General features: G+C 48.0%; 1 protein-coding gene across 2 annotated transcripts in view; it reads right to left on the minus strand.

The window, feature by feature from the left end:
- The window catches only part of LOC121603494 (growth hormone secretagogue receptor type 1-like), a 33,831-nt gene extending 10,204 nt beyond the window's left edge, over nucleotides 1-23,627 (minus strand). For both annotated transcript variants that reach the window (XM_041932287.1, XM_041932288.1), the window contains exons 1-3: nucleotides 22,887-23,627; nucleotides 22,605-22,767; nucleotides 9,891-10,071 (exon numbers count right to left, since the gene is read on the minus strand). In XM_041932287.1, coding sequence (XP_041788221.1) covers nucleotides 9,891-10,071; nucleotides 22,605-22,767; nucleotides 22,887-22,973 — 431 coding nt within the window. In that variant the 5' untranslated portion in view covers nucleotides 22,974-23,627. The remainder of the gene's footprint in view (nucleotides 1-9,890; nucleotides 10,072-22,604; nucleotides 22,768-22,886) is intronic.
- Between the last annotated feature and the right edge of the window lie 385 nt (nucleotides 23,628-24,012).

Here is a 24,012-nt window from a genome sequence, read left to right on the forward strand (position 1 = left end):
CCGGTTAGGTCTGAACAAAGGCGCCCGGCCATTCATTCGATTCACATTCAAATTATGGCATGATCGTCATTCCATTCTCCGCTGTTTACCATTGGTTGTCACCTTAATCTTGTGCAGTGTGCTGGCAACAAAAACGATAAAGAAGAAAAAAAAATCCTCACAACCCAACCCAAAGTATTACGCATGTTTAATGACCGACATTCCGGAGCAGTCGAAACCGTGCTTCACGGGTGCAATTATTTGCAAATAAAACCGGGCGCAGCCCGGCGCAATAAAACAAAACAATTCACTTTGGGCCACAGTGCCTTGACGGCGCTAAAATCTCGCCATAAATTGTGATCATAAAAATGCCTGCAATTCCTTCGACGGATAAAAGTGCTGGTGTCGGGCGGCGAGCGGGCAAATGCTGGCACGGAAATGCAAGAATGTTTTGAGCAATTTATATCACAACACACAACAGATTTGCCTCCGGTCAGCTCTCTTCGATTGTGTCCACTTCCGGCGCGTTTATCCTCCTGTGCACGTTCGCTGTAAGGGTGGGGGAAATGGCTCACCAAACCGAAGTATCGTTGTATTTGTGAGACAAGCTAGAATTGAATTACCTCACATATTGCCATACTACCCAGTTGTTATGGTTTTTTTGACAGTCACGGATTAGTACACTCGAAACCCGTTGAGCTCGGTAGTATTTGATGAAATGTTGTTAATGAGAAAAGTATTTAAATTTAGTAGGAATCAGTTGTATATGAGGTATGGTAAGCCCATTTGTGAAGTATATTTTATTTTGTGGTTTCGAAACTCTCACAGTCACAGTGTAGTTAAGCTTCGAACCCTTTTTGCTTGTGGTAGCATAAAAGGTAAAACTGAGATAAAGATGAGATTAACACATTTGATAATAATATTTTAAATTCCTGTATATGAAGGTATTAGTCACAGAAGTATTAATGACGTTTGTATGCCTGTCTCAACCCATCTCAAAGATTTTATAAGACCATTTTAAATTTATCACATATTTTAACACCGCACACGGCAATCACTGATATCCTACAGTACGAAGTAAGTGTCCTTGGTAAAAGCTATGGAGACGCATGGTAGTTCACAATAATTCACCATTTTTCACTTCTTTCTTAGCATCCGATGAATGGTTTACAAGAAAAAACAAAACCTAGTGACTTCTTGTTAAGAATCTTTGTCAAACCGTCAAAAGTTTAATCCACTTTTTTCCGTAAAAGGAACAATTAAAAATAACGCTTTCCCGCATGGTCTGAAAAATAAACGATCGAATGTCACTTGCAAGTTTTCGCTGCAAATTTGTTTGTTTTATTTTTTACCCTCTCTGTTTACACTATATAACCCTTCACCAACTCGAGCTGCAGCTATCAATCTCCACTCAACAGCAGTGAATCGACAGCGAAATCGAAATTCCATTCTCACTTTTGAGGGTGCTTGAGCATATTTTTTTCTCTCCCTCCGCTTTCCGAACCCAAATTCGATCAAACTTTCTGGTATTACGTTTCGCTGTGCATATTTTTTCATCGTTTGCGAGAACTCTGATTGTGCTTTTGCCCGTTTTTTCCCCATTTTGCTATTTTCCCTTGTACTGTGTCCAACTAAATCCGTGCATCTTCTCCATTCGCCACTTTAATACCCGAAAATCAGCTGTTGTGGTGAAGCTGCTGATATGCCGCCCTTTGGTGTCGGGTGAACGAACCTCTTCAGCACAGTCTCCCACCATATCGCACTTTGCCGGCATTCCGATGCGGCGCGACAACCACTTGAGCAAATCGCTCGTGTCGTAAGCGATTGCCGAAATAAAATACCGAAAATACAGTACTAGACAACAAAACGGCCCACATGGCACAAGGAGTGGAAGAGGCGAAGAAAGAAAAAAAAAGGAAACTGCTATAGCAGCATACAATCTGACCCTCGCTGGAGTACCCGAACCCAATCCCCGGAATACCTTTTCGCAGCAAGGAAAAAACGGTAAGAGAGGCAAACTGGTACAAAATAAAACTGCCTCTTTCGCCCCAAAAGATGAAACCATGAATTCAATCAACAAACGCCAAACAACGGCGTCTTTGGCCCGCAAGCCGTAAATTTTCTCCGTACGCTCCGCCGCTCCATGCTCAAGCACCAGCACACACACACACACACACACACACACACACACACACACACACACACACACACACACACACCACACACACACACACACACACACACACACACACACACACACACACACACACACACACACACACACACACACACACACACACACACACACCACACACACACACACACACACACACACACACACACACACACACACACACACACACACACACACACACACACACACACACGCACACAGTGTTGAGTGTTGAGGCACTTTGGCCACGACACAAGAGGCACAGCAGCGATAAAGAGGAACAACATGAGGCCGATTGCGTTCGCGAGCTCCACTTTCCGGGCTTTCCAAACCGATCATGTTCGTTTCCGGTGAAATCCTGTAAATGATGGGTTTTATGGGCTGTGTGGGGATGGTGTTGAGATTTTCCCGTTTTTTTTTGCTCCGTACGCTTGCATACAGACCGCCCTAGCAGGCCGGGGGGGAATAAAAATAGGCCTTCACTGACGGGGATCATCATCAGCAGCATTATCATCTGCTTTCCGGGTTTCCGGGGTCGTTTGGTAAAGAGATAACTGGGGGTTGAGTATCGGTCGGGGTCGTTTCGCTGTACGTACTACAGCTACACTGGATGGCACTGGTGGTACCGGATGGCCAAAATCGCTTCAAGTTAATTTACTATTTAATATTAAGATATACACGACGATGTTGCAAAGTGGAAAAGGAGAGGAAAAAGCGCATACATATTTCCCAATTAGAAGTCAATCCAAAAATTAAATCCGAAGAGTTTAAGTTGATTTTCATTTCACTCTACTTCCAATTCCCATTTTACCTATTAACAATTACAAAGGGATCACACTCAACGAGCACTAATCCCAATTTTCGCAACCGTCGCGCTCCAAGACGCCTCGAACCCACTCGAACGGATGTCCCGTAGTCACCGAAGGGACAGATAATACGGATGCTAGCTTAATCGAATTCTATTCCGACACCCGGCATCCCGGCGATACCCACCCGTGCCACCAACGATTTTCCCCCGAGCTTCCCCATGTACCGACGCATCGCAACAGCACGATCCTTCAATCTTGCCAACGTCTACAAAATACCATTTGCGGGTCGCCCATCCCGTCTCGTTTCCCGCTCCCACACTAGCTCCCCAGGGGACGCCGGGCGAGAATTGCAGGCAAACAATCACGCCGACGATTTGGTGCGTAAGCATACGATTTAAGGCGCCGCTTCAGTCACACGGACCAGCGTCAATCAACGCCTCTTGAAATTTGATGCCCAACCAAACCAAATTACATGCCCCAGCTCCCTGCCCTTTCCCAGCTCCCGGGCGAGCTGACACGGTCACGAGGATTGCACACGAGGATTGCTGTGTGCGCGCGGGTTGTGCTGTGCCGTTTGCGTCCAATTTTCCAATCCATTTGTACATCCATCTACCGAGTTGTCAATACGCACACACACTGGCACGCACACAAACACGCACTGACACTGACCCCGGCTCGGTAAGTGAAGAGAACGCCCGAAAGATGGTAATATCGGCTCATTTTTTATTTCCTTTCAATGTTGATTTTCCGGCCATTGTTGACTGTCCCGGTCCTGCCGGGCATGATGGTCGGGCATGGCAACATCACAGGACAGTAACCGAAGGAGCGAAATAAAGTAAAAAAGTATGAACGATACAATGCCACAAAAGGAGGAGAGGAAGCAACCATCTAACGAGCCTAGTGGGGCATTGTCCTACTTGAGCGCCGGAAGGGCCGATAAGAAAACCCTGCGCAACAAGAAGGCGCAAAGGAGGTGCGCAAAAGGAGGCGAATCGTAAAAAGTCACTGCGAACGGGGCGGGTCATCTAAATTTAGGCGCTTATGCTTCTCTATGCAAAAAGGCCCGCTCGTTGGTCGCCCGTCGGGGAAGGGATGGTGGAAAGCTTGCCGAGCGCGTGACGCGAACCGAAACGAAACCAAACATCTAGCCAAAAAAAAAACACCATCCAATGATTGTTTAACCTCATTTCGGACCGTATCGAGTTGTTGGAAAATAGACAAAACCCCGAAACGGAAACCCAAAACGCCTGGCCGCTAGGCAACGGTTAACAGCAGTTAGCAAAGCGGTTGACGGAATCGATGCACAAACACACACACACACACACACATACAAAAGCTGGCCCAAAAAAAGGACACAAGCAGCCACAAACCGGTGTGGATCGGGTTTTTCGCTCGCGTAAGCACGCGGAAACACACATCCGGGTTCGTTAGCTGCGTCATCGTCAACGAGACAACGTTTAATGCTGTTTTTACGCCACCCAAAAATGGGCCACCCGTTTGGAGAGAGCGAAAGAGAGAGAGAGGGCGAGAAAGGAGTCACGAATGGAGCAAAGTGTGTAACTGTCCGTGTTCGAGCGCTCGGTGCGAACTGACAGGCGTTCTAATTAACGCAATCCTTCCTAACCCTAGTGCTGTGCTGCGGCTGTAATTTATTACATCTGTCCAAACGCGCACAGCTACAAAACTCACTCACACGTTAAAACGGTATCATCATTTTCGAAGCTAACGAACGATCGGTACGGAATATGTGTTAAGGGTTGGCACGGCCCCCGGCAAGCCGACCTACTATTGCGCACAATCAATCCTTTGTGTGGAGGACCGGTCGAAAATGAGCTTTCCTCTTGCCAATCGGAATTAATGTACCTACAAACAAGATCGCAACAACACGCCGGCTTGCAAGAAAGCTTTCCGGCCGCAGATATGGTTACAGATACGGAGGCACGAGAAAGCCCCTGAACAAATGCCGTAGTGGAGTGTGGTTCCGGCACACAAAAACAGAACCTGCCAAATGAATTATGGTTGTCAGTGGCTGTCACGGTCCGGACCGGGTGTACTTGTGTGTAATTCCGACACCGGCAAACAGGCCAAGCGATCCTCATATGCGGGGGGGGATGTGATTCCAGACCACCCAGCAGCCGAGCAGCGGCTCGCCATGAAACGAGAAGCCCCCATACATACACACGAGCGTCACGCGGAGCATAAAATGTGTCCATCGGTGTTCGCAATTTATGCTGCCTTCAGTTCCATATTCGTTGCGTTCCTCGCCGGTGTAGACAAGCACTGGGCCACACACACACACACTGATACACTTCTCAAGTGAACCCACGTACCATAAATTTCGATCGCCGAATGAGCGGGGATGGATCGTTTTCGCAGCTTTCTATTACCACGATTTATTCCCTTTAGTGGGTCTTAGATTTATTTGCCGATACCGTTCGATGCCGATCCCACATCGTTCGAAAATCATCATCAACGTTCGCCCGATTAACGATTCCGTTTGCTTTCCTCTCATCATTTCTCTTTAATTGCATCCCTGCCGACGTCTGGGGCCGGAATTGTTTCGCCCCATCGTCACCGCACTCCGGGGAGAAACGTGGGGGCCGGGAGGTAATAATCCGTGATAACCGGTATTAATCTCGACATCGAGTTTGGCAATTGGCGGCCAACATGAGAGCTCGCTTCTACCAACCAACCGCGTGCGTTTTCGATCATCTTTTATGCATCAAGCAGCATCCTCTGGTCATTTTTTATCCTCGGTCGTTCACTGGAGTAGCATTGGGGGTGACTATGTTGACCGTGGTTATGATAACAATCAAAACAACGACAAAAAATACACTGCTCACTCTGCTGAAGGACTTATTGTGGGGGAGATGGGGGAGAAAACACTTTTAGGACTTTTGGGAGGATACTAAAATAGAAAGCAAAACACTTGCCCGAAAGAAACACAGAAAGGCGCCCTAATGAATAAAGTGAGCAGTTTCTTCATTCGGTCAAGCCACTTGACCGAAACGCTCAATCACCATCCGCCCATGGTAAGAAAACAGCAACCAACGCATGACGCATGCAAGTAAAAAGGGCACCAGAATGTCCGGCAAAGGGCAAACTGTCCTGCACTGCCTCTTTGTTGGACTTTGGGACCACGCAAGGACGAGTGACTTAAGGGAGAATAAAAATTCTTTCCCTCCACCCGAACATTCAAACCTGCTGCCCCTTGTGTACGCCCCTTAACCGTGCAACCGTTTATTTAATGAAAAATGAAAACTTGCTGCCTGCATGCTCCGTGCAGCCGAGCAAAACTTGAAATGAAATTGATCAATTAAAGCGCACCAATAAATAAGTTTTGCTGCCGCTGCCGGACTGTCATAATTACATCCGCTGCCGATGGTGGCGAGGGCCCTTTCCGCGGCAGAAACGAAATGAAGCTATTAGCAGCGTGTTGTGTGTTGTTTTCGCTCGCTCGCTCGAGAACTTTATCAAACTTAATGATCCAGAATGAAAACAGAAAAAAAGAAAAAGGGAAAGGTAATGGAAAAGAAAACGGTGTATATACAGATACATTGCCAAGCGCAATGGGATGAAACGTAATTACTTACGCCACTTTCTTTGTGGGAAAAATGGTGGAGTTTTTTTTTCGCTACTACCGCTGTCATCTTAGATACACAACATTGAATTGAAAGTGCTGAAAGTGCAGTGTCATCAATTATTGTCAACGGTAATGAAATAAAGATACGTTAAACAACTCTTCCGTGTTGCGTTTCGGCAGCTGTGGCGTTAGCGATGTTCACCTTTCATCTCAAATTATGTTGTATCCTTTTAATTAGGTTTACCATACCTTTTGTTATAGCTTTAGAAATTCTTTTCGCTTTTGTTATTTACCCTGCAGGGCTTTCCTTTGTTTAAACAAGCTTGAGCTGCTTTTATTATTATTACTTCTTTTTTTTGGAGAATTTAATTCGTTGCAATTCAAACAGTTGCTCTTTTAGAACGACACTTGACTTGGTGTTGCAGTTTAATTTAATATCAAAGAATAAAAAAAAAGACCAACACAAGCAAACAAAGAAAATGAAACGGATTGAAGCATCACTTCTTAAATGGGTAAAAGAATTGAGGCGCATCAAAAAGCGCTACTTCAGCTACTTTCAACAAGTACGTACAAAGTCAGTTCATTGTTTGCTGTATTTTCTTTTGAAGAACCGAAGAGACTGTTGCCACCAAACAAAACGAAGCAAAAAAGCTTCCAACGCCAAGTGCTGGCACGTGCTATTGTATGTGTGTTTTCTTTCCTAATACATTTCCTTCACCCGCTCTTAACGACGTGATCAGCGTAAACTAACTCTATTTATTTAAGCCGTGAAAAGACAGCTTAAAACACACTTCCTATGTTCCTATGAGTGCCGTCATGACCTTACTCACACACGCCAGCAGCCACCGTGGCGGCGCACAACCGCCGTGCGGAGTGTGTTATCCTTTTTAAAGCGCAAAACGTAGGAGTGGAATAGCGGCTGGTATGAAAAGTTATGCAGAACAATCTCATCAACGGGCGGCGTTTGGCGAGAGAAAGGAGGGCGTTTAATCCCTCCCACGTGTTTAGAACCATCCTTTCCGGTTGGTCCACGGAAGCGACAGCTTTTACTCCACCGGCGGAAATTTAGCTTCATTTTGTGACTCTTTCGTCGCCTACCCCCTCTTTCCCCCTCTCCAGTTCTCATCAGCATCTCTGCCGGCAAGGCAAGTGAATGATTTATTTTCCCACTCGCGTGCTGCTGCCTTTGCGCCCAGCAATCGTTCCCAGCGCGCGATGGCGTAAAATCGACCCATCAAACAGAACGACGCTTTTACGTCTGTGACTGGGTGAAAAGGATAAAGGGAGAAAAAAGACATGAACACCAAACCCTACAAAAGGACGGCTACTGTGCAGAGAGGGGGAGAGGGGAAGCGGCAGTGGCTGTTCATGGTACATTGAGTAGCCGGAGACGATGCAAGCTATTGCATTAATATTCGTCGCGTCTTCACAAATGGACACGGCTACGCTACTCCTTTGCGGCTCCTTTTTGATTGTTCTCAGCGCTTTAGCGTCATCCATTGCAGTTCACCACAAACACGCGCTCTGTGTGTGGGTGCTGGAATCGTTCGATCGTGCTAAAAATTGATTCCCTTTATGAAATGAGCCCGTTACAGTGGATGAGGTCAACTGGCGGGGGACATGAGGGGATAATCTACCGTAATCGACAAACGGGGGTTTACTATTGCAACCAAGCCCTCGTGATTGTTCCTCACCGTGACGTCATCGAGTAGTGATTCGTTCGCCCACGAAAGGACACACTCGAAGCGATTATTGTGTGCATAACAAAAATGAAATACAAATAAAACTCTACTTTATGGTTCATGGACGCGGCAAGCGAAACCACGGAATGCAACCAATGCAAACCACCGTTTGGTATCACATAGTGTGGTTTATATGAGCTAAGCGTAAAAAAAACCATGCAAGTTTCCACGAAGTGCATGTGAAATAGGGACTTCTTTCCAAAATAATAATGTCATAAAAGATCAACAAAAGCGAGGAGCTAGTCAAGAATTCGTCATATTAAACAAAGCTCGACAAACGGTAGTGCGATGGAGCGAGTGATTTAAAATGTTATTGCTCCTTAAAAAATGATGATGGCCCTGGCATCGCATTTACCATGCTTTTGAGACAAACCAATCAAGAATGATGGGGACTTTAAAAGTTATTTTTGAAACTATTAATAATCATCAGCTTTTGGAAATTGGAATGCAATAACAACATGAATTTCTATGTTGAAACTAAACCACATTCAATCAATTTGTTATAGCGTTTGATGCGTTCAACGACTTCTTCATGCAGACATTTGAATTTTGAAGGAAAAATTTCAATCCAAATATAGTTGTTTCAGTACCAAATTGAAGCACCGATAAACCACCACAACTCAACACGAATATTCCATCAAATTGTTTAAAACCGATCGTATTACTTCCTTAAAAAAAAAAAAACTCCAAAATTCAACCATAATCCCTCCGGAGCGGTACCGACGCGACACTCGGGATACACTTTACGATCCTCCCTTTTCCATCCTTTATTCCGATATCGAATAGCGGGTGTCCCTACGTCCAACAAGCTAAGCCTCGGCGACTGCAATTACTCTCGGCCCGGCTGTCAGCGTACAATACAGCCAGTCCGGTCAGTCTCAGTCAGAAGAAGGGGGAAACATACGAATTCGATACGTTCGTTCGGGCCAGCCCTGGTCCACCGTAGCTCGGCAGCTCGCTGCAATCAATCAATTGATCCGCGTAACGAGACAACGTAGGGCGCGCGCACGCCTGAGATGAAGATACGCGTACGGGTCGGTCGATTGCGAGAGTTAACTCGTTTGTTCGATTAAGTGCCACTGTCTTTGCAATGTCTGAACGAACTCCAACAGCAACCAGAACATGATCGATCTGATCGAACGTGTCCAAAGGGCCGTCAACACGGGGCAGCATGGACGGTGTACGATTGGACACATAGTTGCCCCGGGGATGATAATGCTAACATAGAACCGTATAAATAAACATAAGCATGACACTACACCAACAACAGGGAAGCTACGGAACGCCAGAAGCACAGAAACACATACACCACTTGATTACTGAGTGTGGAAAAGCTCGTGTAACGCTTGTTACATTGCAGCATGCAGCATGCGGATGGAGCAGATGCGAAGCCGGTCGGAAGGGGTTAGACACAGACACAGGCAAACACCGAAACCACTCCCGGTGATGGATGGGATGATTGTTAGTTTCGCTCGAAAAGGCACCCGTAGTGATCGTGCGGTCAACGATGATGATGATGATGATGATGGCGGTGATGGTGGTGGTGGTGTTAGTTATTCTTACAGGCAGTTTAGCCGGTGGTTACCATGGTTAGCAAGTCTTACCTCGTCAGGATGGCGGCGACAGTCCACGCCGCAAGGCAGATTAGCAGGGCGCGCGTCTTCGTGCAGACGTAGCCGGCCTTGAGCGGCTCGCAGATGGCGTAGTAGCGCTCGAACGATATCGCCAGAATCGTGAGGACACTCGCGTGTGCCACCGTCAGTTCCACGAACGGTACCGCTTTGCCTGCAAAAGAGCAATTCGGAGAAGAGAGTGAGAAATGCGAGAAAAAAAATCATTATAAAACAAGTAGAACCAAAACCTCCACTAATGAAATCCCCGCGAATCGCTTAGAAACCACACCACAAACAGAGCAAACGATGGCAAGGTTTTTGGACACGGACGGAACATAAGCGACTCGGCTAATTGAGCTACTACCACAGGGCATGAAGCAAACTGTGGGAAACAGTGTAAACATAAGCGTTTACACTGCGAACGAATGCGCTCGTCCCAACATCCGGCAGGGCAGGAATCGAAATTTCTGCAGAGAAGCAGCAGAGAAGCATCGAGCGTACGGGTGGACTGTGGGACGGAAAAGTTAAACATCACGTTAGCTTGTTTGATCGGAAAAGCATTGATTTTTCGGTGCTGGAGGCTGTTTATCTTTCCGGCGCGATACATTCGGCATGATGTCACCCGCAACGGAGGGCAACATGCTTTAGTGGTTTACCAAGGCTTTGCGTGTGCCTCTGCAAACTCATTTAAAGTCTGGCCCTGTTCCGGACGGAGCACGATGGTAAACGCACGAGCGTGCGGTATGTGTGTAAGTATGTGCTTCCTTTGGTTTTTTTTCCAAGAACAGAATGCTTACTAGAGCGGAAGGATTGACACCGCAAGGGTTTTTTGCTAAGCTTCCGCTTTATTTAATGCACAAACAATCATATTTTAAACAGCCACTAGTTATTTGTGCCTGCAATTATTCATTATTGCTGATACTATTATTCACCCTTGGCCTAACCACGGTCAAACGGTCATTAATACACGCGCAAACGGGTCCGTTCATGCATCACGCACCATCACGCCAAAGTGAACTGGCGGCGAATGATTTTTCTGGCTTTTGGCGGGATGGTTTTAGATATTCATTCATAAAATAAATTTCATTGCAACCCGTGTTCACGTACGCGTGTGGGCCATTGTTGTCACCCGAAATGAAGTGTGCGAAGCGAGAACTGTGAATTAGACAGTGGCTGTGCTCCTGTTACTTTTTCATCAATGCACGTTCATTTACCACCGCACACGGACTCGGTGGCCCGAGTGGCCCGTGAGCTGGCGCGAACGCATGCATGAATGGAATGAAGCATGAAACCAACCCATCCACTGGCCACTGGAAGGGTAGAGGGATGGGTGTAAGTTTTAAGAACGCGCGTTCACTCTTTTCCCCCGCTGCAAAACCGAATTGCCAACCGAGGCCGTCGGGCCCATCTTCGATTCATTTGCAGTGAATTTGGGTGCGCTCAAAGTGTGGGAATTATCCTCAGCTACATTCATCGGCAGCACTTGTTGCCGATGTGTTGGTTTCACTGTTGAATGAGTTGTCACTGCGTTTCGCTGAACCGAGCTGATGAAGTATGATGAACGGATGTAGGAGAGGGAAATTATTTATTTAATTATTTTTAATATTTATTATTTATGTTTTTTTCAATTTTTTTTCAATTTTTTTTCAATATTTTAATATTATTATTAGAATCATATGTATAAGACCATAAAACGTGTGTAATAAAGAAGGTACATCAATTTAATAAAAACAATGAATATCGTAACCTTAGACAACTAAAAACTGTGTTAGAGAAAAAGATATTCAACTTTGTTAAGCTTGCCACGCATCACTATGAATTAATTGTTCATGCTTCTTCTTGGAAAAAGGCTTGGAAATACCAACTCATCAAGAAGGTACACATATCAATCAAAAACATTGCTTGTCATTGAACATATGTAACAGTACAGCCGTGGTATGTTTTGTACTTGTTTAAAAAGTTTTCCTATTCCCATTTTGTGCTTTGTCGTTCCATTGAAAATCATACAAAATAGTATATTATTTACAAATCTGTGGTAGGAGCTGAACATGATCGAAACCCCCTTTAACCCAAGTTATGAGATGTAAAAAAACACTCTATCCTCAAGCTTAAATTTTCCCCGGTTTCGATGGACAACAGTTTACAGTGGCACAGGCTTAAATTGCTTTTGCCTATTTCCCAGAAGACGAACCGCATGCTCATCGGTTCTGTTTCGGTTCACTGGGTTTTAATTAGATTCGTCAGTAATTACCATCAACCACCGTCTGTTGCCAACAGCACCACATCGCCCATCACACCACACTGTAAAGGGAAAAAGCATGGCAAAGTGAAGCACTGGTTGACCGTCAGGACAGTTCGTCGCTAGGTGTAACAGAAGCAGCAAACACGTTCTGGCTGACGCGTGCAATCAGTTTCCCGGACCCCCCCGTTTATCAATATGATTTGTGTTGAGGTGCACACCGGCACACCGGAATGTAAAGGTGAACCCGTTTTTGGCGTGACGCGGCAAGTAAGACACCCACAGATAGCTGGCTTCCAAACCGAGCCAGACACTGCTGGCGTTTCTTCGCTCGCCGTCGTACCGCATATTGAACAACGATAAATTACGCGTCGCGCTAATAATCATCTTCATGCCAGTCGCACGCCCTGCCGGAGTACGATACGCCGTATTGTAATTTAAAAGCCCTCCCCTTCCTTTGCATCTCCCCCCCCCCGTGCGAAGGGTCGTGTAGGATGATAAAATTTTATCAATTTACACACCCCAATGACACCGTTATGTTTATGTTTATTTTTCGCGGTTGCCCCTTTTCTCGAGACAAAAGCAGCGCCCTAGCGCTAATGTTACAGGCCACCTCGCCGGCAAACTGGTTCCTCGGCGAACCTGGGAAAACCTGCAAACCCGGCGATGCGTTACGAGTTATTTATTGTTTTCTCATTGTTGTGCTTCGAAAAACGATAAAAATAGTAAAATAGTCACCGGTGTGCACAGGTTGGTGCACGGAGCGGGTGTTGTCTCAGGTGTTGTTGCATACGATACGGTTAGACGATTGGTTCGCTACCAGCAAAATAGACATTTTGACGTGTCGATAGTACAGAGAGTGAGGTGATACAGCGGTTACACTCTACCGTTTGCCTTTGTGCTTTGATTAGTGAATCCGAATGTTTATGCTTGGAGTCGGTGGAAACGAGCCCGTTTAACCAACGTCAACCTTCGTGTCACTTCAACCGCTTCCAAAATGTTTCGTTCCATTCGCTTCCGTTGGCACGCTACCAGTGTAAAATCATGCGCCGAAAGGAAACAACACCAAAAGACACAGACATTTTCAGTACACACACACACAGCGCCTTCCTCCCACAGCACAGTTGGCCACTCGGTTACACAGCAGCCCCGTACCCGTCACGGTGGGGCTGTAAGTCATCTTGCTCGATTGAAGTTTTGCAAGCAGGTCTGACAACCGACGATGCATATGGCGGCTTCAAACGAACCGGATTGCCGGGATGGAACAGAAACTTGATCCACTAGCACTGCACCAGTATCCATTTGCTTTGATGAGCAGCAGCGACCTTCTCCGAGCAGCGTGTGCCGCCCTGGTGGCAACAATCGTTTGCAAACCACGCCATCGCGTCAGTGTGAAGATCAAAATATTTATGCAAAAGCGGTCGCATCCAGCGCGGGGGGGTTTTGCAGCGTTTCGGCACGACAGGGCGTAAGCGTGGTAGAAGAAAGCGAACACACAGAAGAAAAAAACACACAAACTGTGTGCGCGTGCTGTGTGTGCCGGCCGGGTGTGGTGGCTAAGGAGTGCACGCTGGAAAAGGATTGACGCTGACGCTTTGTCGATTGCATTCGGCCGTGTTGTGGGGCGTTCCGTTCCGTGGGGTTATTTACTTAATTGCTTAATTAACATTGCATGATTTGTCGATTGACTGTGGGGCTAAGTGGGGAGCACCATTGCGTGCATTTTTTGGATGAGGTACGATAATGGCCGTGCACTGTGTCGATGTGTTTATGACTTATTTAAATATTTCATACTTGACAAAGATGTTCCTGTTCATACGCACCTTCATTATTTTGTTTTGATGTAAGTTAAATACTAAAACCTACTCTAGCGTGCATAGATGTGTGTTTTAATATGATATTTAGAATTTCTTGTAACGACTAAATTAATAGATATATTAATTTAATATACTTTAAATGTTCAATCTTGGCCTAACAGACATGTGTTAATGTTTTCTTAAACCATCCAAACCCGGTTTTTACTCTAACCATCTCAATACAGCGCTAAAAATGCGCCATTACATCTTATCTTATCATTATCTATGAACATTGCTAAGCAATGAACTGAATAATATGGATAAGAAAACACAACACACTCAAAACTGATTCATCCAAACACATTTTGCCCGACCCGTGTATAAAACATTTTTGATTATTCCTTCCAAAAAACACTTTCTCGTTAAAGATTCTTACGTCGACACATCGCACAGCCCGAGCCAACACCTTCAAATGTGGTCATTGCTAACCGGTAATGCAATTCATCCCCGAAATGACCATCTCCGCACCGACGAAATGATCCAGATCACTCACGGCCCAAAAGCAGTCCGGGGTTTCATCTCCCGCCCCGTTCCGCCAGTTGCTAGCAGCTGAACGCAACATTCATCTCTCCTTATCCGCCACCGCGGCCGGCCGAAGTATCGCGGTACGGTCGTGAACTTGGTTTATTTCAATGCTCGGCTGCAATGTTCACCAGCAGCCGGTTCAGCCGTTTGGGCGTAAGACGCGCCCCGTTCCGAATGCTGGATGAGCTGATGCGGACGACGATGAAGGCGATAGCGTTTGTGCAACTGCGCCCCTGGTAGAGCGGCTCATCGATGAAGTTCATTTCGCAATGTGTGTGAGAGTTTCGATTGTTTGGGTCCATTTGATTTTATTGGTTGGCAAGCGGAGGCGGAATGAATTTACCATTTGAAGATAACACAAAAACGCAGACATCAATTGAACCACGGAGGCCGTACCGGTAAATGTGTTCATTATTGCATCCGACTGGGGTAATGTGCTATGCGTTTAGCGTGCAATAAAATTAAATGAAGCTGTAGAGCAACAGGTACAGGGCACGGCATTGCCGAAAACCGGCACGCTGCATGCAATAACCAATTACTTCGCGGCAGCACAATAAACCACCGACTGCAACCAAGCGCATCGTATGTTTTGCTGTGGGTCAGTCAGACATTTATCTTGCTAACCCCTCACCCGCAACCGCCTAGCTACGGTGGATCTTCCTTCATTTCCCCCCATTTGCAATGAAGGCTCATTAGTATGGCTCCGGTGCAGCACATAAAGTACGCGCGGCGAGAACATCCGCTCGCATTACGGCGCCTGCATACGGAACGGTCGTGTGGATTAACTGCCAAATGGTGGCCAGTACGGTGCCTGCGAACAGAACCGTCCATCCTTCGCGCACCATTCCACCAGCCATCGCTTGGACGTGATGGAAAGAAATCCAGAAGAAAATATCACACATACGAGGGCGACGTTATTTATGTGCCTGTAGCCAGGCCAGTTGCTTATGATTGCACTTTTACGAGTGGTCTCTGGTTTGGGGGTTGATGTTGTTGTTGGGAGTTTTTTCTTTGCTTCTTCTTTTTGCTGCTGATTCCCCCTCTCGTTCGGTATTTTCGTACGATCAGCACACACCATCGACATGATCTTTTACGTCGTTGCTTAATCGGTTGGATGACGATGATCATCTTTCATCGATCGGGCTTGCGTGCAGGCGTAGCGTACCATAACACAACGTAAGGTTTTACCATATTTCTTCACATCAATATCCTTCTGGCTGGCTTCATTCAACAGCACGGAGCCAGCCGCGCGTTTGGTCACGACACCTACACCCCCAAAAACCTTTGGCCAACTAATTTCACCGCAATTTGTACCTTGCTTTAATTCATCGCGAATGTCAGGAAGCCACTTTAAACCGTTTCACACACCGTAAATCGCCCGCTTTGCCGGGACGCGTACTGGACGGGTCGATGCACTGCCACACCCGGTGCGTCTCTTGGTGGGCAGCGAAATTGCTCCTTTTTGCCCGTTTTTTTTTTTTTGCTGCAGAGGCGCTAATTACTATTTATTGCACGGAGGCCTTATTTTCGTCGTCTCCAAATCTTGCGGCAGGCCTCGCGAATCCGTGGCTCTACCCCCCACACGCTGGAATGTGCTAACAGCTACCGGGGGGTGAGCTGTCGAGCTGTAGCAGAGTGGTTCCGTGCAAACAGTGAGCGGTAAGCAATTTGCTGCTGGCTTGCACCATAGTTGCCATTACCCAGCCTTACTTCATCCCACCCGTGGACAGCAGCGCAGGCAGCGTTGTGGCCCCAAACCAAAAAAAGGTTGTGCATTTTATTCATCGATCTGGGGAGCTTTCGTCATGCTGAAGTGCATGCTTTATTTGAATATTTCTTTTGCAACTTGGTAGTGTGGTTGGGATTTTTTTGTTTATTTGTGCCAGCTAAAGGGTAGGAAGGCATCGTCAACGAAACCGAACTTGCACTCTGACACATTCCAACGCTCCAAGCTATCCGATATTGCTGCAGTTGCTTTGCCCTAAGCTCCGAGTTTCGCTCGAATGCAAATCTCATCGACTCGATATCCTCTTCGAAAATCATGCTTTACACCCCCCCTTGGAGGGGAGGTTGACATGTAATGGCACCAGCAAAGTTCAAAGCTTAATGAATTCCGCTTCATCCTGTTCACGCCCCGAGCATCCCGGGGTAACGCAGGTTCACCCGGTAGACGGTGAGCGAGCAGTGGTATCGTATCGTTTTCCTTTCGGGCATCCCGCCAAATGCTATCTGCTCGCAGGTTAGCTTTGTGCTGGCTGCTCTGCGGCAAGAACTTCATTTGATCCGTGTGTTCGATAAGGAACAGAAAGCGATATCCAAAACCGATCCGGGGGTTTGCTGCACATTCCTACCTGTGCCATTCACTCCAGCAAAGAGGCGAATTTGTACGTCACCAAAACTTCGTGCATCATTTAGTGTACACTGCACAGCAGGTTCATGTGCACAGTTTGCTGCTTTGCTTCAGCCATGGGCGAGAGTTGAAGGTTGGAAGATGGACAAACGCTGCCTTAGGTTAGGGCTGGTGGGGCATGTGCACTAGACAAGCCAACGAAGCGATGTGGCTCAATGTGGCTCGAACCATAGTGTAATACATTCTGCTGACACCGAAGGTGACTTTCAGCTGGCTGGCCGATAATGCAATGAATTATTATTGGAGCCGCTTTTGGTGAGCACAGGCACAGCACGATTCACCGTTTCTTTCCACTATCTGTTTCGCTTAAACATCTCAGGGCTTTATTATACGGTGAAAGCACGTCCTAGCTGATTGGACTTTTTTGTTGCCCTTTTTTGCTTGCTTCCTTTTCACCTCCATTGTGAGTGTGACGGGTGTGCGCTGTAAGAAAGCTCTCCCGTAGCGCAAGGTTCCGCTGTAAATGGACTCCAGCTTAGGAAGTGCCAAGAAAAATATCATCCCACACAAAAGAACAACAATGGAAACCGATACATTTTGGAGCATTTGCTTGTTTTTTCGTCCATCTTTCTATCTCTCTCACACATTATCTCTTTGTGTTGGCCAGATTTTGGAGCAAACGGGCTGGGACAGTAGTTCCTGCTTTTATCTTTCTTGTCTGCATCGATCGAAGGATGGGAACAACACCCAACCGATGGGAAAGATTTTCAGTTTATATATGTCATAAAGTGGCAAAATTGAACGTCGATTTCATGTGCGTCCAGCGTTCCCCTCCCCACCGGTGGTGACCTATTTAGTCGAACGTACTTCATATCGAACCAGCCCTATTAAAACTGGGAACGATGGTAATAAAGTTCAATTGATTTATTCTTATTCGCTCGACACTGAGACACGCGCGGGTGCACGGGCCAAAGCGGGGAAGAACTTGTTTCTAATGCAGTACCACACCGAGCACTCGGTACCAGCTGGTAATGATGATTTATGACGGACCTGATAAAACCCCCCGCGCGTGCGCGTTCCGTGGTTAATGTTTTTCCACTTCCCGGCATACCGGACCCGCGGCCAGCGGATCTTAGGCGGATGCTGCTCGATCAAGCTGCGCTGGGTGGATAGTGTAACTAATATCCATCCCACTGCCCCGACATTATCCCGCGTCCGAGTAGGCCAGTCGATTTAATGGCACTCGGGGGCAGCAAATGGTTCGGCTCTTCGGACACGGTTCCAGTGGTTGAAATCCAACAATGGTACCGCTGCGCTACCCGTCCAGATCCTTTGCACGTTTGTGCGTGGAGGCACGCGGAAGCGGAAAGTGATGCTGTGTGGTCAGCTCCGGAGTCGGAACTTGAAGTGACCGATAGCAAGAGCAAAGATGGCAAGCGTATCGGACATACGGCTGCTCCTGCTGCTGCTGCTGCTGCTGTTAGCGGTCTTGATGATGACCTAAATGTTGCCCGAACTGCTTCACAAAGACGACGACTGTTCGGTTTGGCGACACACTTGGAAATCTAATCCTCCACCACAGCGGCGTAAGGGACTACCAGTTTCGAGTGGTTCTTTCAACGGTCGGTGAGTGGTGGAAAGTTCGTTGAAAAGCAAGACAGCTGGTGGACTCACACAACCCAACAGCTGCCACCATGCCGGGGAGCGCGTGGGTACATAAATCGATGCAGTTTTATCTTGCTTCCGATGCACCGGCAGCTTAGCCCGTTCACCACAGCCACACACACACACACACCCGCAGGCAATGAGCTTCTGATCGCATTTAGCCACCGTGGAAATGCGGGCTCTTTTCCGAGTCCTGCCCTTGTAAGTTCAACCTCAGCCACCGGTACTAGATGGTGAGCACCGGGGAGTGAATGAAAATCCACTTACGTAGTGATGCAAGAAGCCAACCAACGAAAGGAATCTCGTTGCTTTGCCTGGATGGGAGGAGGTTATAATATTGTTTGCCTCCTGCAAAATGGACCAGATTGCAAGCACGTCAATGGCGTAATGATTCACACACACACATTGCATGCTGAACCACCGCTAGGACAGTATGTCACCAGAGCAAGGCGCGCGTGTGTGAAAGTCTCTGTTTGCTGATTTTAAATCAAATTGCTGCGGATTATGTTTGCTTTTATTTTGTCATTTCTTCAAATATTCAACTTTCTTTTGTAATACAAAATACCAACACAATAAAGGATGCTCTCTTCAGCTATATCGTGTTAGCATACCCTCAGTACCGTATTATTGTAATCCACCGTAAGATCCACTTTGCTCAATGGCTTTCCAGTGTTGTTCCTTCACTGCGCTGCGTAATTGATTGGTCTTAAGGCTCTGTTACGAACGTAAAACGCAAAGCTAAACTCTCATGAGCTCACCATTCTGTCCTAGCAACCGTCCACCCCTCAACACCCTCCCACCCAAGCGCCGAGCGTAATGAGCGGATGGTGGGAAATTAAATTAAGCATCTTACGAGCGCAATCCGATCATCGACGGTACATTGGCTTGCATTTTATGGGCCAACACTCAATAGCGAACCCGGGCGTGCCCGGGGGTTCAATAACTACCCACCCCGGGGAAGGGAGATATTCATCGTGCGGGCGCGTTCCTCTACTTCCCCCATTTAGCTTCAACGATTAACCCCTCCGACGGTGCAAAGAAGATGCAAATTGTTCATTTTCATAACTTTTCTCCAACAGTGTGCATGAAGTACACACCGGTACAGTGGTGGTGGTGTGTGTGTGTGTGTGTGTATGTAATGGCTATTACCTACCCGAGCTACACTGGTTCAGCGATGGCAGATTTATGTGCCACCAGGTAATCGGTTTATTGGCTCGGGAGGAATTTTGTTTTTTTTTCCCCCTCTTTCTTCAGCCGACCTTTGCGGATGCCTTCATCAGCACTCGATGCTGCGCACTGCATGTACGAGAGAATACGTAGCAAATTCCGGAGCGGCAACACCTACTTCGACAGCAGAACCACCAAACGTTCGGCTGGCATATCGCACAGGGAAAGCCGCCAGCAACCGAGGGCCTGCATTCCGGCGCCCCGAGTATTGACCGCCGTGCGATGGAACGAATCGAAAAGAAAGCCAATCGCACCGGGCTTTTGCTGAAAGGGAACGTCCTCGGGCCTCGGATCGCATTGAACTCGGCAAACGCCCTTCGACTGCGACCTCCCCACCGTATGTGCTGAGAGAGAGAGAGAGAGAGAGAGAGAGAGAGAGAGAGAAAGGAAGGAAGAGGAAGGGTCAAACACACAATTCCAACCAAGTCCGCCGGCGGAGCGGTGGAAAAGGAAAGCGCAACCAGAGCATATCCAAAATTAATTGTAATTTCCGGCGCGGCTAGCACCTCCGGGCGGCACGAAAGTGCCCCGTGGTGAAATTGCATTTAAATTATCTCACTGGCCTCCTCTATCCGCTTGCCTTGTGGCTGCTTCCGCTCACAGCCGAACGAGCAAAACTCGTGTTGCAAAAGTTTTTTTTCGGGAGCCTCTCCTTTCTTTTGCTTCTATCGAGTGGCCTTCTTCGCTCCGCGATAAAGCGTCACCTTTAAGAGGATGTCTTGATGCTGAAGAAACCATGTTCTTGCTTGCTTCTTGCTTGTTGATGAAGGTGTGCACAGTAAAATGAACCTCAGCAAAGCGCCGACAAGATGAGGAGATGAGTGGTGCGGCAGGTGCGGCGAAGCGGAAAAACAAACTGGACCTGAACGCTACTATCCGTGCGGCTCTCGAACGAGTTGCCCCCCCGAGGGGGGGATCGGGTGCCGTTGAAAATGAATTTTGTCGACCAAAAATCCACCAGCACTGCACGATTCGATACATATTCATCAGGTTTGGGATTAGCGAGCGAGAGAGACCATCAAGCCGGAACAATCGTGCAAGCCCCCCCCAAGGTCCCATAACATGCATTACTTGCTGCCGGTTGGTTCTTCAGCATCGCCAAGAGGCACGGTTGGTTGGTAAAGTTATGCAGAAAGACCCCCCATATGCCATGCCGTTGATTGGCATCGAGAGATTTGCTGTGGGATTCCAGCGTCCTGTCCCGTGCGTAACGCATCAACACATTCCATCCCTCTGTTTATCCAGCGTGAGCGCGTCTGAAACGTTTGCATCTTCCTGACATTCCCAACACGGTTTTGTGTTTCATTTCCTACCACACTGTGATACACTTCATCCCACACTCATTCCGAACCGGGAATGAAGTGTGGCGAACGAATCCCATCGGACACCGCGTCTGGGCGTAGCTCATGCGAAGATGCCGCTCACTTGGTGCGCACTTATGCAAACAGTGCATACGATCCGGTCCATCATGTGCGAGGAAAAAAAGATAACCGGAAAATGTTGAATCGAGAGAAGGAGGAAAAAACGGAGCGATCAGAACCTACGCTAAGCGAACATTCTCTGCAGAACATTATCGTTAGCGGAGGCGCGCTTGCTCCTAATTCCACCAGCGTCTCCGCAACACACTACGCCCTGCACACCACAAATGGGTCATAACTTATGTTTAATAATGTTGTGGCAGCAGTTTATTCCAACGGCCAAAAGGCTCCCGCTTGACAGCCCGGCCACCGAAGTGGGCTGATGTTTGGGAGCATGCTTTCTTTTTTTTTGCTTTCCGTGCGATTACTCTTTATCCATTTGCTCTTATCCCTCGTCCCGGTTTGGGTTTATTTTGAGGTTTTCTTTTGCCGCTCCAAACCCTGCTGCAACTGGTGCAATCCAATCGGCCCAATTTGCTGGGACGGTAGACTCCGCTGTCCCGGTGGCGGTGGTGGTGGAGTTTTGTACATTAAATGTGTCATTGCATGTAAATCAGAGCAGTGAAGCGTTATCCAGCGCACAAATCCGACTGCTGCTTGCCGTTCGCGTACCGTCCGCGTACTGTGGCTAAGGCGACAGCCAATTTTTGAACATGACGGGCACAACATAACAGCAAAAGAAAACAGTTAACCCAGGTCTGAAACGAAATGCACAAGACCACCTGCCGTGTGGCTCGTCGCGGCAACGGGTGCAGCCGATGACAGCGCAGTGCGGTTCAGGTGTGAAATCGCGCAAAATCGGTAAGAATGCGGGAAGAATGTTGCACCGTGCAGGTTCGGTGCAAGGAAAAGCTAATGGTTGCTTCCATTGGTCGTTATTGGGGTGAGCTGTTGGCGGAAAGTTTTCATCAAAGGTCAATGTGACAATGCGGTTGCAACGGCCCCAGTAATGGGTAAAGTTAGCTCGTGTTAATAAGTTTGCTTACATTTGACTCACAAATGAAGCCAGATATCCCCGAAACAGTACAATGCAACGTGCGAAATCAGCGTGATGCATGCTGAACGGCGACGACGGCGGTGTCTAATCTTTGGACAGTTGGCGTGGTATTTTTGATATCGCTAAATAAATTTCGCTTTTAGCCGCAAAGCAAAAACTTCCAGCGACATTAAAAACACACACACACAAATTGTGGAAATGAGAAGAAAACACCGAAAAAAAGTAATGCATTTAGACGCGCGGGAAATGATACTCGTACAGCCAATCGAGTGAAGTGCGCTGAAATGAAGCTCGTCAACGAAGCGCCACGTCGTTTCCGCTCGGAATGGAGCACAGTGCGTTTAGCAAGACATCCGGCGGGGAAGGACAAACAGAAGCAAATCCCTCCCCCTCGTCATCATTGTCGTAATGGTACGGTTGCTACTTACACATTTCCTCCCCGAGCACCCAAACCTCGGGCGGCGAGTTGACCTCCACCAGCACGGTCGGTGTGCAGACGAGCAGAACGAGCAGATCGGCGATGCTTAGATTGGTGAGGAAGATGTTGGTCGAGTTGCGCATATCCTTCGTCTTGAGTATGACAATCGGGACCTAAATCGGGGGAGAAGAAACGGAAAGGGCATTATGACCTGTCTTCAACCACTGCAGTGGAGTTTGAGCACACACACTCCCCCTGTTGTCTTGGCCTGATTGGCACCCTTGTAACTTACCATAACGTTGCCGATAACGCCGAGACACATGATAATGATACAGAACACCATCGACGTCGCCCGGATGTACTCCGGAATTTGGGGCATTTCGCTGGAATCGTTAAAGCCAGCGGAAGCGGTCCCATCAGCAGCAGCAGCAGCGGCAAACGCCACCCCTCCATCGAACGGTGCCGGCTCGGTGGTGAGGATGGTAGTGCTGGCACCGAGCAACGACGGCCCCGCTCCTCCCACCGAGCGCGTACCGTTGAGCAGCAAACGGCCGAACCGATTACCGTAAGCGTTACCGGCGTTACTGGCGTTACTGTTGCCCGGGTCAGCATCGAGCGCTTGGGATGCCGCGACGCTGCCGACGTGAATGAGCTGCGACAGCACAATCCATACGACCGTCGCCACTGGCACTGCCGATCGCCTGCCCGCCGTCCCTGACCTACGCGCCCGAGGCGTCGTTTTGCTCCGCCGTCGTTCACCGGCCCCGAACTGCACACACTCACTGTCCCCACCGAGCGATGGTGCGGCATGCTGCCGCACGCAACAATGCGCCTGTCGCACGACAGCGCTCAGCTGCCCTGCGACCGTCGAGTGCCGCTGGCGGTGGTCCTGCGAGCCGCCCACCGCCCAACCGTGTCCGTCCACCAGCGAAAGGACATGGTGGTGGAGGTGGTGGTGCGGGTCACTGACACCTTGCCCACCGCGGGACGCCGGTCGCGCCGGTTGCGAACTGCTTGCGGTAGTCACACTTTGCCTGGCTTATTAACGGCAACGGCAATCTACCCCGTACCGGTTTTCCGCCTCACTACCACGCCCTCCCTGAAAGTACTGCTACAGACAGGAAAAACGGTCGCCCTCGTCGCCGATTTGCTCGATGAATCACGGACGTTTTGGGCCGTGCGCGATCACACTTCCCGTCGATGATTTGCAGGTTTCTCTTCCGCTGAAACGAAGGTAAAGCCGGGGAGGGTTGGGTGTTAGAAAAAAAACGAGGAAAAACCAAGACGGTGCTAATGGTATATAAAGCGCGTCGGATAAGTGTCTAAATTGCTGGCAGTGCGAGATTGCGATAAACCACTCGCTAATAAGTAACACATTGGCAGCGCAAACGATCGAAACGTGATAAAAGGTGTTTCTC

The sequence above is a fragment of the Anopheles merus genome, chromosome 2R, assembly GCF_017562075.2.
Source record: "Anopheles merus strain MAF chromosome 2R, AmerM5.1, whole genome shotgun sequence".
NCBI lineage: Eukaryota > Metazoa > Arthropoda > Insecta > Diptera > Culicidae > Anopheles > Anopheles merus.